Raw genomic sequence first — 15,565 nt, 5'->3', positions numbered from 1 at the left:
AAACGCGGCCCAAATTTAGGCCAGCTTTGGATCATCCCTGACGCCGCGGCTATCCATTTTAGGGATAAGTCCGCGCGCTGGGCTGGGTTTTTGTCCAGTTCAATCCATCCAGACGAGCAGGCGCGGGATGGATCGCCGGGTTGAAGATAGCCTTTACTACTCAGATCGGGCTCAGAGCCTGTCTAGCCCGCGGCTCCGTCCGCCGCAACAGTTGTCTCGGCGTCCTCGCCACATCCGGAGACTGGGGGACGCCGGGACGGGAGGCTCGAAAGATATTTTTCAAGGATGTTTTTTTGGCGCGATGCAACTGCGCATCCGCGGCCTTCGTCCTCCTTCCTTCGTTCCTTCCAACAGCAGCAGCGGCAGCCTTATCATCGTCTTCACCCCAACCTCTCACCTCTGCTCAGAGTCAGAGAAGCAGCATGTCAAGGATGCCGCTTCCTCCTCCTTCTCCTCCATCCCTCTCCAGCAAGGGCCCCACCCTGCCCTTCTCCCCCAAGAAGTCCCCGCCGATGCCCGTGTACAAGGACCTCCACTTCAACCGCGACCTCTCTGCCACCAAGAAGTTGCAGGTAACGCAGCAGCTTGCCCTCGCCGATTTAATTGCAGTGTGTTTGGACGGGAGTACTCACTTTAGTTTCGTGCGACGGCAATGGTTCTGCACTGGCTGCAGGTAGGCGTGGACCTGGTAGCGCGGCTGGTCGGGGTGACCCTGGGGCCCAAGGGGAGGAATGTGGTGCTCGGCAACAAGTATGGCCCTCCCAAGATCGTCAACGATGGGGAGACGGTCCTCAAGGAGGTACTGCCATTCATATCATCCTGGTCCGCTCTTGAAATTCAGTACATGTTCTTGCAATGCTGGTTATTTTACACTCATTTTGAGTGATCAGAAAATTCAAGTCCACTGATTTACTGTCTAATTGGTTTACACAAGATCGAATTGGAGGATCCGTTGGAAAATCTAGGAGTTAAATTAGTCAGACAGGCCGGAGCCAGGACGAACGATATTGCTGGCGATGGCTGTACCACTTCTATAATCCTTGCTCAAGGCCTGATTGCTGAAGGAATGAAGGTGTGTGATAAATACGTTTATACAGGTTTATAGTTTCCTCAGGAAATTGTTGTTTGTGTAATGAATTTTGACACACAAAAACTCTGAAACCTCAACCTACATCTTATGATTATTCTCAAAAAAGTAGGTTCTTGCTGCTGGCATGAATCCGGTCCAGATCGCCCGTGGCATTGGGAAGACTTCTGATGCTTTAGTTTCTGAACTTAAGTTGATGTCGCGGGAGGTATGATTACTAGTATCAGTTAATTCTTGACTGGATATTTCTCTATTTTCCTACTAATCATATATCTTTAATTTTTCTTCTTCTAGATCGAAGACCATGAGATAGTGCACGTGGCTGCAGTTAGCGCTGGAAATGATTACTCGGTTGGAAACATGATTTCGGATGCTTTCAAAAGAGTGGGCAGGGAAGGCATGGTTAGAATTGAAAATGGAAGAGGCATTGAAAACAGTTTAGATATCGTCGAAGGAATGCAATTTGAACGTGGTTACCTCTCACCTTATTTCGTGACTAATCATGCGAGTATGTCCACGGAGTTCACTGACTGTAAGGTAGTGTGGGCATCTACATGATAAAATATCACTCTGCTTTTCTTTGTGATTAACCTGTCCATGGAGTTGACTGAGTTTAAGGTAGTGCCGATATTTTCCCGATAATATGTCACTCTATGGGATAATTATCAGAGTTATATCTTGTCTTTTGTAGATCCTGTTGGCTGACAAGATAATTTCTGATCCAAGGGAGCTCTTAAGAGTATGCTTTAGTGCTGTAAAGGAAGATTTTCCATTGTTAATAATTGCTGAGGACATCGAAGAAGAAGCATTGGCTACTTTGACCAGAAACAAGCTATCGGGTATGATCAAGGTGGCTGCAACTAAGGCCCCTTCTTTTGGAGAACAGAAAACCCAATGTTTGGAGGACATTGCAATCATAACAGGAGGTACATGACTGGATCACCAACTCAACTGATGGAACTCCATCCATTGACATGCTCTTGTTGGTTTTCAGGTACAGTAGTAAGAGAAGACATGGGATACACACTAGAAGAAGCAGGGAAAGAGGTTTTAGGTTCTGCTTCTAAAGTGGTAATCAAAAATGATTCAACACTGATTGTTACTGATGGAAGCAACCTCCATGCAGTTGAGAAAAGGGTTGCTCAGATGAAAGGCCAAATTGAGGTATATTTAGCAAGCTCCAATAGTTTGATGCAAAGTCAGGAAATTCTCCTTGTGAACTTCTATTTGGATGTCCAGGAGAAACTGCTGATAAAGCTTCCTAAAGCTAACACACACCAATGAATATGGTTATCTATGCTGTAATATTTACAAAATAATATTTTTCATTTCTAATTTCCAGAACTCAAAGGAGAGGTACCAGAAAAAGATACTGGGTGAGAGGATTGCAAGGCTATGTGGTGCGATTGCAATCATTCAGGTCATCAGGTGTCACAAGTATTTTTTGTTAACTAAGAAATACTTCGTGCAATTAATATTTTGTATCATTGTACCGCATGATTTTGAAAACCTGGTGGGAATTGCAGGTCGGTGCTCAAACAGTCATTGAGCTCAAAGATAAGAAGCTGAGAATTGAAGATGCCCTTAATGCAACCATGGTATCACTACCCAATCTACAATCATATTATGCAAGATTCTGTAAACTACAATTTACTATTTCCTAACCACGTTTTGGATCTTTCAGGCAGCTATTGAGGAAGGTGTTGTAGTTGGTGGTGGATGTAGCCTATTGAGATTATCCAAGAAGATTGACATAATCAAGGAATCATTGGATAATGCGGAGCAGAAGGTAGCATTGGTTATATCAGATAAACTTAATATCGTTTCATTTGTAATGCAAAAATGTAGCTAGCGACTTACCCCTTTAGGCTTTGAGCTCTAGAAATGATGAACATGTGGTCCTACCTATTGCTGTATAATTGTTTTTTTCGGGGATGCTTTATAATTGTCTGTTAGGATCTATAGTAACTACACGGTAGGAGGCCTGATTAGTACCAATACAAAATATTGTCTGTTAGGAGGATCTATAGTAACTACACGTTAGGATCTTAGAACGTTCATCTTACTAATTTGTGGATATCAAAATATTTTAATCTATATTAAACCTGAGTACACATAAATGACATATGAGAGGGCCACATCATCCCCATTTCACTATACAGTTTCCATCCAATGAATACAAATGCATATATATACAAGAACGAAAGTGCACAAGAAAACTAGAAAGTGGCGATCACCCGCAATAGGGAAGTCCAGACCGTGCTATGCATATGGATTTCATTTGTCAACCAGAAAGTGCATGATTCACATAAAATATTCATTATTTTGTTTTCTCGTAGTGTGGGTTCTTGAAGGTACAATTGATCACATATTCAAATACGAAAATATTTATGCAGCAACCCACAGGCTCAACGCTACTTAACCACAATCCTGATGTATTTTGTGTAACTCTGCTTTTGCAATTGACAAGGCGCTGAATTTTCTGTCTTGTGATATAACTTCGTTTCTTCCCTGTTTAGATTGGTGCTGACATCTTCAAAAATGCCCTGAGCTACCCTACCACACTAATAGCAAACAATGCTGGTATGAGTGGGAAGTTCGTTGTCGAAAAGGTTATCGATCGCGATCAGTAGCTATTTCGGTTCAGTTACAAGTTGCATCCCTTTTCTTTTAATTCCTCTCTAGCTGAGGATGAATTCTGGCTAACTTGCATTTGCCTGCTTCTCTTCAAAGGTACTTTCGAATGACAATATAAGTTATGGCTACAATGCTGCCAATGGCTCCTACGAGGACTTGATGGCTGCTGGAATATTAGACCCAACAAAGGTATAGTGAAAACTTTGCAGATCAATTAAATTAATGTACTGGTACTTTGACTAAACTGTTAAACAATGTTGAATGGCATATACTAAGTCAGAAATTTGTTTACCTTGCACACATGTACTAGGTTGTGAGGTGTTGCATAGAGCATGCTGCTGTTGTTGCCAAGTCTTTTCTGACCTCAGATGTGGTGATCGTTGAGGCACAAGAGAGCAAACCGGTTCGTGTAAGGCCCCCAATGCCCCCTAGGAACCTGATTCCCCCAATTCCTGCATCAGGTAACTCCTTAACTGCGTACCATTATATAGGAAAAGACCCGCCTTGTTTTGAATATCATACCTAGTTTGGTGCCATGTTTCCAGTTTCAGGTATTCGAGTGTAGCATGCACACACTTGTCCTTGGGAGCCAACACAAATATTGTCCTCAGGAAAGCAAAATGTCTAGGATGAATCATTTTGTGGGCAAATCTCAAAGAGCACTAGAGGAAATATTTACTTTCAATTAAACATTCCACTAAGGAGAGGAAGTGATGGTCTGTGAGGCGAGTACACAGAGCTGAAGAAGGTGCTGATCAGAGCCATACGGGGACTCCCTCGAGAAAAATCATACAGTCACACTTTTTTTTGAAGGGTTGCCTGGTGGCTATTTATTGAATAGATAGTAGGGGCCACATCACGGATTACAAATGGCAAATGATCCTAGCGGGATCCGCATCCTAACTCAACACCTCTTTCGATCTATAAGCCTGACTAGCTAAATGATGAGTGACCATATTTTCATACCTTAAGCAATGTTGAAAATAAACCTGACCCATAGTACTTGCTCTCTGAAAGCAATCAGCTAGTATTGCAGTATAAGGGCTCCAGATTTCGTCTATTCTCGAGCATGCTTGTATCAACTCTAGTGACAGATTCAATCACGGCCGCCGAGCACCCAATCTGCTTCAGAAACTCCAAAATCCTTTCAATGGGGTAGTTGCTATTCCGTTGAAGTTGTGCTTATGATATTTTGAAGAGGACATGTCATCCTAGCAACCGCCTCTCCCTTTCCACCACGAAGAACAACACAAGCTGCGCCTGATCCATCACTATGGAAAGCTGCATCAATATTTAGTTTGGGAATAGACCACATAACCTCATTTAGCTGAGATTTCAGTCGGGCCACCTCATAGTTTGCTGCAAGTGCGTTTATAGCAAAAGTTGTGCTTCCTGGCGAGCTGACACGTCCTCCTTTCAAAAGCTCACGCCGCTGCCACCAAGTATACCAACAACCCACCACAATGATCTCATTTAAACCCAACTGATTAAAATTTGGTGAGTTTAGGTTCGGACCGTAAAGGATATGCTCCAAGCCACTGAACTCTGGCCGCGGCCTGGTAAAATTTGTCGATGAAATCGATCGGATTTTGCATCTCCGGTACTTCGTTGATTGACCATTCTGGCCGGCGACACGGAGTTGTGCGTTTGGGCCATGAAGACCATCATCCTTCCAACCATGGATATGTATAATTGATTTCAAGCACTCAATTATGATTTCTGAAGGAACTGAATTATAAGCAAAATACACATGCTGCCACTGCTATTATTTTAGGGCGAGTTTGGTTGCTTGTAGATTTTCGTTGCATCTGGAGAATTTGTCTCCGTAGAAAATGTAGGAGATCATGCGACCTAAAAGTCATGTTGTGCAACTAGATTGGTTGCCAACAAGTCGTTTTGAGTATAGTAGCAAAAGCCCAGGCCCGTCGTTTGGTTTGGCCCTTTTTTCGTTTCACGTTTTCAGGTTGTGTTTGGTTACAAGCCGTTTCCCGCATACGGTTACCACTTCCGCTCCGTGATGACCTTCCAAAGCAATCAACACTACAGAATAGCATTTCAAGCAGGGCTAATATGTCGCACATAGACAACAACTTAAACATAGTTGTAGCAATGGATTAGATTGTTGCAACACGAGTCCACGAACGACTGCTCATGATGCAACACAAGTTCATCAACCGAGGGGTTGGTACACACCTCCTCATCATACTTAGCTACCACCAAAAATATACATATATACTTTGCATCAGTGTTCATTAAACCTAGCTATTACTTCCAAAATATACATCATCTTCATGACGTTCATCACCGTCATCAACACCAGAATGAGCACCACAACAAGAATCCAATACTCGGGCTCCTCAAAGGTAATACTTCTTCAGGAAGGCAGTAAACCAGGACATCTTACACTCAGGGCTCATCGCAAGGTACCTGGTGTTGTGTCTTGTGCTCCATGAGGTGGATAAGAGCACAGTGGATCGCAATGGGAGAGACGGGTGCTTATGGAACACAACCGATGTAGATCATTTTCATCTGAACATAGTTTTCTATGGGCATCTGAGCATAGTTTGCTATGGGCTTGTTGAGGAGATCACCGTCCCTCGGGTGAGTCTGCAAACAAGAAGATAGTTAGTTCATCGTCTTGTCATAGCTTGTGATTTAGTGCACACAAGAAAAAATAGGTGCATTGATCGAACCATGATGTGTGCAAAGTAGGTATCATCGTCCATCATGATCGATGTTGTCTCTTCCACCCAGCCACATCCTCAAGCCTTTTGACCATGCTCACATGAATCCACCGTGCTCTTGAGTACCTAAGATGGGTGTAGATCTTCTCTAGGGCCGGCCACAATACTTAAGAACGGACTCTGCAACATCCTTGAAGTACTTCACCCTGAATCCAAGGTCCACTCTAACCTCTTTCTTGATGAGGTCACACACCTTGTTTAGAACGAACTTGGACATAGCATGTGGTTATGTCATGATGTTATTTTTCATCACCAGGCAATACTTATCAGGCACTGGCTTGTACCGAAGCGACACTGCCGCCTCCGCCTGCGGCACTGAGTTTGCAGCGAGATCTGGCGAGTTTTCCTTATACTACAACACAAATGAAGTACCGCGGTACAAGAATAATGATAAGGAAGCAAACTAACAAGCTCTTACAACATAGCACACATCAAACACTTTGCAAGCTAGCAAACCAACCAGCACTTAGAACATAGCACGCATCAAACACCTTGTAGGCAAAACAGTAATAAGAGAACATAGCACGCATCAAAATTAAGGGAATATGCCCGAGAGGCAATAATAAAATGGTTACTATCTTATTCCATGTTTATAATAGATGTTTATTTCTCATGCTAGAATTGTATTAGCTGAAATGTTAATGCTTGTATGTTTAATAAACAAGCAAGAGTTTTTAGTAAAGCCTCTCTTTTAACTAGGTCGTTGAGTAACCGATGATCAAAGGTTTCCTGGTCATGAACATTGTATGTTCTTAATAACGGGGTCATGTCATTAGAATAATGATGTGAACACAACCAAGTAGGTATGGCAATCAAGGTTTAAAATAGCACACTATTTCTCCGCTAATAGCGCACTATAGCATATCTAGAGGGTCCACGCTAAATTTTAGTAATTTTGCTCACTGTGGCGCTATTTGCGAGTAGCATGTTATATCGCGCTAAAACTTCATAGCGTTAGCGCTATTTTTTCGGGCAAGTTTCTTTCACTTTTTTATGGTGATGAAGTGCAATCTGTTGGTTCCACTTCTAAATCAGAAGATAATATCGCTAATGCTAATAATTTTTAATAAATTATTTATACTATGTTGTTGCCCTGTGACATGCTGATGTTATCCTTCTAAAATATTTGTGATCTATTTTTATGTGTGGTTATGTATGTATGATTCTGTCAGTTTTGGACTATATATCCATTCGTTCTAGTAAAATTATTTATTTTAGGCTATAATTAGTATTATTTTGAAAACGCTATTTGAAATATACCACGCTATTAGCACGATATAGCGTCCACAATGTTTAAAGGAGGCTGGCGCTATTTCATTTAGCACGCTATTTTAAACCTTGATAGCAATACAATCAAGTGATTAAGTTTACATTGCTATATCAAACACATACAAATTAGCTTTATTCCTTAGACCATGAGATCATTTCAATCACTAACACCGGAAGAGTAATTTGATGATATCACCGTAATAGGGCGGCTATAAATTAAGGTTGATTTGGGTACTATGAAGTTTTAGTTGATGGCCATGGATCAAGAGTAGTATTTATCCATCCTGATGACGGAGAGATATACTCTAGGCCCTCTCGGTGGTATTACATTGACACCGCTTGCAAGCATGTGACTAGGTCACATGAATGACATATCACAGAACGAGTAAAGAGTACTTGTCGGTAACGGAATTGAACTAGGTATAGTTGATACCGATGATCGAATCCCATACAAGTAAAGTAACGTGAGATAAAAGGAATTGATTACAACGTTTATGATTCATGCGATCACATGTTTCATCGTTGAACTAGTGGGAGTCATTACGGCTCTCTAGATCTCGCTGATGATTATGATCGGAGAGGTGTCTCGATCATGTCCACATTATTCACGAACCGTAAGGTGACACACTTAAGGCTCGTCGATGTTTTTAAGTGGAATGGAACACCGGAGAAAGTTTGGGCAGCCTAAGGATTGTTTCGTGTATCACCGGAAATGTTTCGGGATATCGGAATAGTTAAAAGGGTTGACTGTTAATGTTTGTTTATTAAAAGAATCAACAAATACAAAGTAAAAGAATTAAAAATGTTTTATTCATTTATGAGAGAAAACCACTTTCATTTTTAGTGGAGTTCTAAATAAATTATGTGACTTTTGAGTGCGTGTGAATGGAGTGTCCACCACATAATGATGGAAGAAGTGGGGGCACCTCTCTTGGCCGGCCAGCCCCCTTGGGCTGCTGATGCAGGTAAAATGCATACATGAACTTTGTCATTTATTAACATGAATTCCCACATATTTGGAACATATATGATAATAATTCCATGTTTTACATTGATTTATAGGGATTTACCAATGATCCCCTTGAAGGAGATATGCCCTAGAGGCAATAATAAAGTGGTTATTATTTATATCTTTATGTTTATGATAAATGTTTATATATCATGCTATAATTGTATTAACCGAAACATTAGTACATGTGTGATATGTAGACAACAAGAAGTCCCTAGTATGCCTCTTAAACTAGCTTGTTGATTAATGGATGATTAGTTTCATAATCATGAACATTGGATGTTATTAATAACAAGGTTATATCATTATATGAATGATGTAATGGACACACCCAATTAAGCGTAGCATAAGATCTCGTCATTAAGTTATTTGCTATAAGCTTTCGATACATAGTTACCTAGTCCTTATGACCATGAGATCATGTAAATCACTTATACCGGAAAGGTACTTTGATTACATCAAACGCCACCGCGTAAATGGGTGGTTATAAAGGTGGGATTAAGTATCCGGAAAGTATGAGTTGAGGCATATGGATCAACAATGGGATTTGTCCATCCCGATGACGGATAGATATACTCTGGGCCCTCTCGGTGGAATGTCGTCTAATGTCTTGCAAGCATATGAATAAGTTCATAAGAGACCACATACCACGGTACGAGTAAAGAGTACTTGTCAGAGACGAGGTTGAACGAGGTATAGAGTGATACCGATGATCAAACCTCGGACAAGTAAAAATATCGCGTGACAAAGGGAATTGGTATCGTATGTGAATGGTTCATTCGATCACCGAAGTCATCGTTGAATATGTGGGAGCCATTATGGATCTCCAGATCCCGCTATTGGTTATTGGTCGGAGTGAGTACTCAACCATGTCCGCATAGTTCACGAACCGTAGGGTGACACACTTAAAGTTGGATGTTGAAATGGTAGAACTTGAATATGGAATGGAGTTCGAATATTTGTTCGGAGTCCCGGATGAGATCCCGGACATCACGAGGAGTTCCGGAATGGTCCGGAGAATAAGATTCATATATAGGAAGTCATACTCCAAGTTTGGAAATGATCCTGAGTGCATTTATGGCAGGTTCTAGAAGGTTCTAGAAAAGTCCGGAAGAAATCACCATGGAAAGTAGAGTCCCGGAGGGACTCCACCTTGCATGGCCAGCCAACCCTAAAGGGGAGGAGTCCAAGGTGGACTCCCCTAGGGTGGCCGGCCAACCCCCTCATGGAAGGGGGAATCCCACCCCAAGTGGGATTCCCACCTTGGGTAGGTTTCCCTACATATGGGAGGTTTCATTGTTGGGGTCTTATTCGAAGATTTGGATACCAACACTTGGGGATTTCCACCTATATAATGAGGAGGAGAGGGAGGGGCTGCCCACTCTTGGCCGCACCACCTAGGGCTGCCCTTGGCCGGCGCCCTAGCCTCCCCTCTCTCCCCAAACCCTAGCGGTATCTCTCCTCCACCACATCCCGCACGCTTAAGCGAAGCTCCGCCGGATTTCTCCACCACCACCGACACCACGCCGTCGTGCTGTCGGATTCAAGAGGAGCTACTACTTCCGCTGCCCGCTGGAACGGGGAGGTGGACGTCGTCTTCATCAACAACCGAACGTGTGACCGAGTACGGAGGTGCTGCCCGTTCGTGGCGCCGGAAGCGATCGTGATCAAGATCTTCTACGCGCTTTTGCAAGCGGCAAGTGAACGTCTACCGCAGAAACAAGAGCCTCATCTTGTAGGCTTTGGAATCTCTTCAAGGGTGAGACTCGATACCCCCTCGTTGCTACCATCTTCTAGATTGCATCTTGGCTTGGATTGCGTGTTCGCGGTAGGAAAATTTTTGTTTTCTATGCAACGTTATCCTACAGTGGTATCAGAGCCGTGTCTATGCATAGATGGTTGCACGAGTAGAACACAATGTTTTTGTGGGCGTTGATGCTCTTGTTATCTTTAGTTTGAGTACTTTGCATCTTTGTGGCATAGTGGGATGAAGCGGCTCGGGCTAACTTTACATGACCGCGTTCATGAGACTTGCTCCTCGTTCGACATGCAACTTGTATTGCATAAGAGGCTTTGCGGGTGTCTCGTCTCTCCTACTATAGTGAAGATTCAATTTACTCTTCTATTGACAACACTAGTATCACCGTTGTGGTTCATGTTCGTAGGTAGATTAGATCTTACTCGAAAACCCTAAACCACGTAAAATATGCAAACCAAATTAGAGACGTCTAACTTGTTTTTGCAGGGTTTGGTGATGTGATATGGCCATAATGTGATGATGAATATGTATGAGATGATCATTATTGTATTGTGGCAACCGGGCAGGAGCCTTATGGTTGTCTTTAATTTCATGTTGAGTAGTATTTCAAAGTAGTTGTAATAGTTGCTACATGAGGTGAACAACCATGAAGACGGCGCCATGAACCTTGACGCTACGCCGACGATGATGGAGATCATGCCCATTGATGATGGAGATCATGTCCGTGCTTTAGAGATGAAGATCGAAGGCGCAAAGACAAAAGGGCCATATCATATCACATATGAACTGCATGTGATGTTAATCCTTTTATGCATCTTATTTTGCTTAGATCGCTACGGTAGCATTATAAGATGATCCCTCACATTAATATCAAGATAATAAAGTGTTCTCCCCTAGTATGCACCGTTGTACAGTTCGTGGTTTCGAAGCATCTCGTGATGATCGGATGTGATAGATTCAACGTTCATATACAACGGGTGTAAGCCATGTTGCACACGCGGAATACTTGGGTTTGCTTGACGAGCCTAGCATGTACAGACATGGCCTCGGGACAACGGAAACCGAAAGGTTGAACACGAGTCATATGGATGATATGATCAACATGTTGATGTTCACCATTGAAGCTACATCATCTCACGTGATGATCGGTTTTGGTGCGATGGATTTGGATCGTGTACCACATAACAACTATGAGGGATGTTGTATTAAGTGGGAGTTCATTAGTAATTAGATTAAAACATGAACTAATTATCATAAACATAGTCCGAGTAGTATTTTGAATTAATTTTGTAGTATTGGCATCCGTTTTCTACCATGCGCTAGTCTTATAATTGAGATAGAAATACTCGTTAAGTCCGATAAGAAACTTTACGGACTGGTACCGTATTGTTAAAGAATCAAGAAATGATTAAGTCCTATTGCAAACTTTTAGTAAACCTCACATTGTTGATTCAAAGAGTTGTGGTTTCAATTAGTACCTAAAGTTATCTTGTCTCCGTAAAACTTGAAGTTCAAATCTGTTTGAAAAATAAGGAGCTGAAAATTTAGTTTTCAGAAATAATCAAGGTATGAGATATATGTGATATCTAAGACCTTATTGCAAGATGATAGAATATATTTTGGTGAGACTACATAAACTCATAAGTTTTATGGGAATGTACGAAGGTTGAAGACGCAAGGCGTCCCAATCCTCCAACTATTGGGGCACTAACGATATTCGCATATCCATGAAGTGATTGTCCTTAGTATGCACCGTTGCTAAGACTCGTCGTTTCGAAGCATCACGTGATGATCGGGTGTTATAGATTCTACGTGTGCTTACAACGGTACAAGCCAGATTTGCACATGCGAATACTAAGGTTAAACTTTATGAGCCTAGCATGTACAAACATGGTCTCAGAAAGTTGTCATGAATTAATGGATAAAATTATGAGTGAAATTGTTCATCGTATTACAAAGTTACTAATAGTGAAATCTGGAACACTTGTCATATGATGATTAACTTCAAAATAAGAACCTCAAGGTTATTGGTATTAGACCAACAAACCTAGAAGTTATTGATGTTGAAGTGTTTTTCTGAATAATGAGGAAAGCTAAAAGAGAAACCGCAAAAGATATTTTGGCAAAAGAAAAGAAAAGACTAGAAAGTCTAGCTCGTGTGTATATAAATGATATACATGTTATGGTTATATTCCTAGTTAAGTCACACTAAGAAATTCTTGGGTATTAGTACTATATTGGTTGGTATGAAGTGTCATACAAAACAACGCAATACAAGAATACAATGGCCTAAGTGGTCGACAAGGAATATGATAGGAATGCACGACTGGAACAAAATAAAGTGTTATTATGTTCGTCGTTAGCATTCTATCTAGTCCTTAGAATTTATAATAAAGAACTTAATAATTGTTATTTTGCTCTGGTCAAATGAAAACAATGAGTTGTTCAAATTATGACATTACTCCATATACGATGGATAAGTTATTATAAATCTTAATGGTGAAACACACATACATAACACCGACGCTAAAATGCCATAAGGCAAATGATTTGAATTCCACTTATTTGTGGAACCGCCATTTAGGTCATGTTAGAAAGGAACGCATGAAGGAACTCCATGCAAATGGATTTTTGGAGTCATTTGATTTTTGAATCATTTGGCGCTTGCAAATCTTTTCTAAAGAGAATGATTAAAATACCGTTCATAGGCCAAAAGTTGAACGGGCAACTAACTTAGTGGAAAAATACATGATGATGTATGTGGTTCATCGGGCATAGTTGTGTGCGGGAGATTCTTCTACTTCATGAAAACTTTCAACAATGAATTGAGTATATATATGTGGATATATTCAATAAGGAAGAAGTTTGAAACATTTGAATGGATTCAAATAAATTTCAGTATGAAGTGGAAATCATCGTAATAGAAATCAAATATCTATGATTGGATCATGGTGGAAATATTTGAATTACGAGTTTTAGCGAACATCTAAGAGAGTTATGAAATTGTTCTACAACTTACGTTTCTTGGAGTATCATAGTGATGATGAAGTATCCAAGAGATATATCCAAACTTTGTTGGATCAATGATGAGATAAAATATTGATGCCATTATATTTTTGTGGATTATGCTTTAGTGACTACCGCTTTTACACCTGAATAGAGCATCATCATGATCTGTTGAAATGACACCATACAAGTTATGGCATGGGTATAAACCCTAATAGTCAACCAAAATCGGATGAATGTCTTTGTTGGTTATCCCAGAGATTTATTTGGGAATTCTTCCCACGAGACAAAGACAAAAGTGTTTGTCAATGTTTCTTATTTCCGAGAAATTGTTTCGAGTGAAGTATTTGAGTGGGAGGACAATACAATTTGATAAGGTTTATGAACCTGAGCATAATGATCGAGTAGCGCAGACATCGGAATTGGTTTCGGAAGCGGCCACGACGATCATGGCTCTCATGACTACAAAGTGTTTTAGCCATGGAGATCGAAGTACATATTGAACCTTGTAGGTATGGTTTACTTTGTGATCAAATAAATGATTTGTGGACAAAGGATTGATTTTGAACAATGATAAACCAACTACAAAACAAAGAAGTTATGATGGGCCCTGACTCCGTTAAAATGGCCATGCGCCATGAAATCCAAGTTAGATGAATACTTTATGAAAGTAAATGGATCTATGAAATTGATAGACTTGGATGAAATATCCTTGAAGAAAGCTTGACTTATCGAAAAATTGTTTACGACAAAGTTCAAAGAGTTGAATACGATAAGATTAGATCTTCCGTAGCAATGCTTATAGTCTATGTGGATTATTCTAGTAATCACTACATATTTCTTTTATGAGATATGCTAGTAGGATGGCAAAATACACTACTTAACGAAGTATGTATACAAGATACAACCAAGAGTTTTGCTGGTCCGTGGAATACTAGATAGGTATACAAGCTTCAATTGGATGAAGTAAGTATCACGGAGTTGGAATCTTCACCAGATGAAATAGTCAAAGAGTTTTTGATTTCATCGGAGACGATGAAGAGGCTTGCATTTGCAAGAAATTAAGTGGGAGCGCTAAGACACATTTATAATACTTTATGTAGGTGACATATAGTTGGTTATAAATGATGTAATTATATACTTGATTAAAAAGGTTTCATTGAGAATTAACTTCAATGAAAGGATATGGATCGAAACAAATTTAGTGTCAAGATCTATGAAGATAGATTGAAACACATAAATAAGTTTAAGTCAAAGTACATATGATGGATATTGAAGTAGTTCAATATAGAAATATTAAGAAAATGTTCTTGTCATGTGAAGGTTTAACAAGACTTGAGAGTATCTGACACTCAATGAGTAAAAACACATGAGTGATTATAGATCACGAATAATATGTACACAATCAGATATCATGTGCTATAAAGTGTTATGATCATATACCAGAATGATTCATATGATGATCATTGGACGACAGTAAGAATATCCTTGAGTACTTTAGAAGAACTAAGGATATATATATATACTTTTGTATGAACAAATGACAAACAAATCGCTGTAAGGTGTTACACCGATATTGGTTTTGTCACATATAAAATATAATTTCAATCTCAAATTAGACTAAGTGTTGTTTAAAAGGTAGCGCAATGAGCTAGAAGTTGTCTATGCTAGATTTAGAAGAGTTCTAAATATTGTGACGGATTCTACAAAAGAAGGCGAGTATGTCATTATTTTGACAATGACAAAGGATGTTAAGTCAAGAGGTTCTTTGAGAACTTGGTGTAGTTCAGACGAGTCGGAACTTTGAAGCTATATTGTGTGTGACAATATTAGTGACATATTTCGAGACAGCGGAATTAAGGTTCCACCGAAGATCAAACATATTTAATGCCAACTCATTTGGAAATGAGTGATGCGTTGAGACGCAAATGAATTACAAAATACATACGTTTCTGAGCGTGTCAGATCCGATGACTAAAAACCTCTCCCGTGAGCAATACATGATAAAGCACCAAAAGGCCAAGGTGTTATATCTTTACAAATGTAAACTAGAT

At 40.3% G+C, this 15,565-nt stretch overlaps 1 protein-coding gene across 2 annotated transcripts; it reads left to right on the top strand.

The window, feature by feature from the left end:
* The first annotated feature begins 319 nt into the window (after nucleotides 1-319).
* On the top strand, nucleotides 320-4,784 carry LOC124670744 (ruBisCO large subunit-binding protein subunit beta, chloroplastic-like). 2 transcript variants are annotated; one of them, XM_047207223.1, is made up of 14 exons: nucleotides 325-572; nucleotides 674-799; nucleotides 935-1,072; nucleotides 1,200-1,295; nucleotides 1,382-1,624; nucleotides 1,779-2,013; nucleotides 2,082-2,251; nucleotides 2,430-2,507; nucleotides 2,614-2,685; nucleotides 2,772-2,876; nucleotides 3,607-3,699; nucleotides 3,821-3,913; nucleotides 4,035-4,185; nucleotides 4,270-4,784. In XM_047207223.1, exons 1-14 carry the CDS (start codon nucleotides 423-425, stop codon nucleotides 4,287-4,289), a joined length of 1,770 nt encoding a protein of 589 aa, XP_047063179.1. In that variant the 5' UTR covers nucleotides 325-422; the 3' UTR covers nucleotides 4,290-4,784. The 2 variants fall into 2 exon arrangements, with proteins under 2 accessions (XP_047063180.1, XP_047063179.1); XM_047207224.1 differs by lacking the exons at nucleotides 3,821-3,913; nucleotides 4,035-4,185; nucleotides 4,270-4,784 and having other exon boundaries at nucleotides 320-572; nucleotides 2,772-2,935; nucleotides 2,966-3,693.
* Nucleotides 4,785-15,565: the final 10,781 nt, after the last annotated feature.

This window comes from Lolium rigidum, chromosome 7 (genome assembly GCF_022539505.1).
Source record: "Lolium rigidum isolate FL_2022 chromosome 7, APGP_CSIRO_Lrig_0.1, whole genome shotgun sequence".
Classification (NCBI taxonomy): domain Eukaryota; kingdom Viridiplantae; phylum Streptophyta; class Magnoliopsida; order Poales; family Poaceae; genus Lolium; species Lolium rigidum.
The sequence above is the reverse complement of the archived record's forward strand: the minus strand, read 5'-3'. Positions and strand labels throughout refer to the sequence as shown.

Excerpts from the sequence above, each read along its gene's own strand:
- LOC124670744 (XM_047207223.1), top strand. The coding sequence starts at position 423 with ATGTCAAGGATGCCGCTTCCTCCTCCTTCTCCTCCATCCCTCTCCAGC. Across the intron at positions 800-934 it reads GGGAGACGGTCCTCAAGGAG|ATCGAATTGGAGGATCCGTT; the intron begins GTACTGCCATTC and ends GGTTTACACAAG. Across the intron at positions 4,186-4,269 it reads TCCCCCAATTCCTGCATCAG|TTTCAGGTATTCGAGTGTAG; the intron begins GTAACTCCTTAA and ends CCATGTTTCCAG.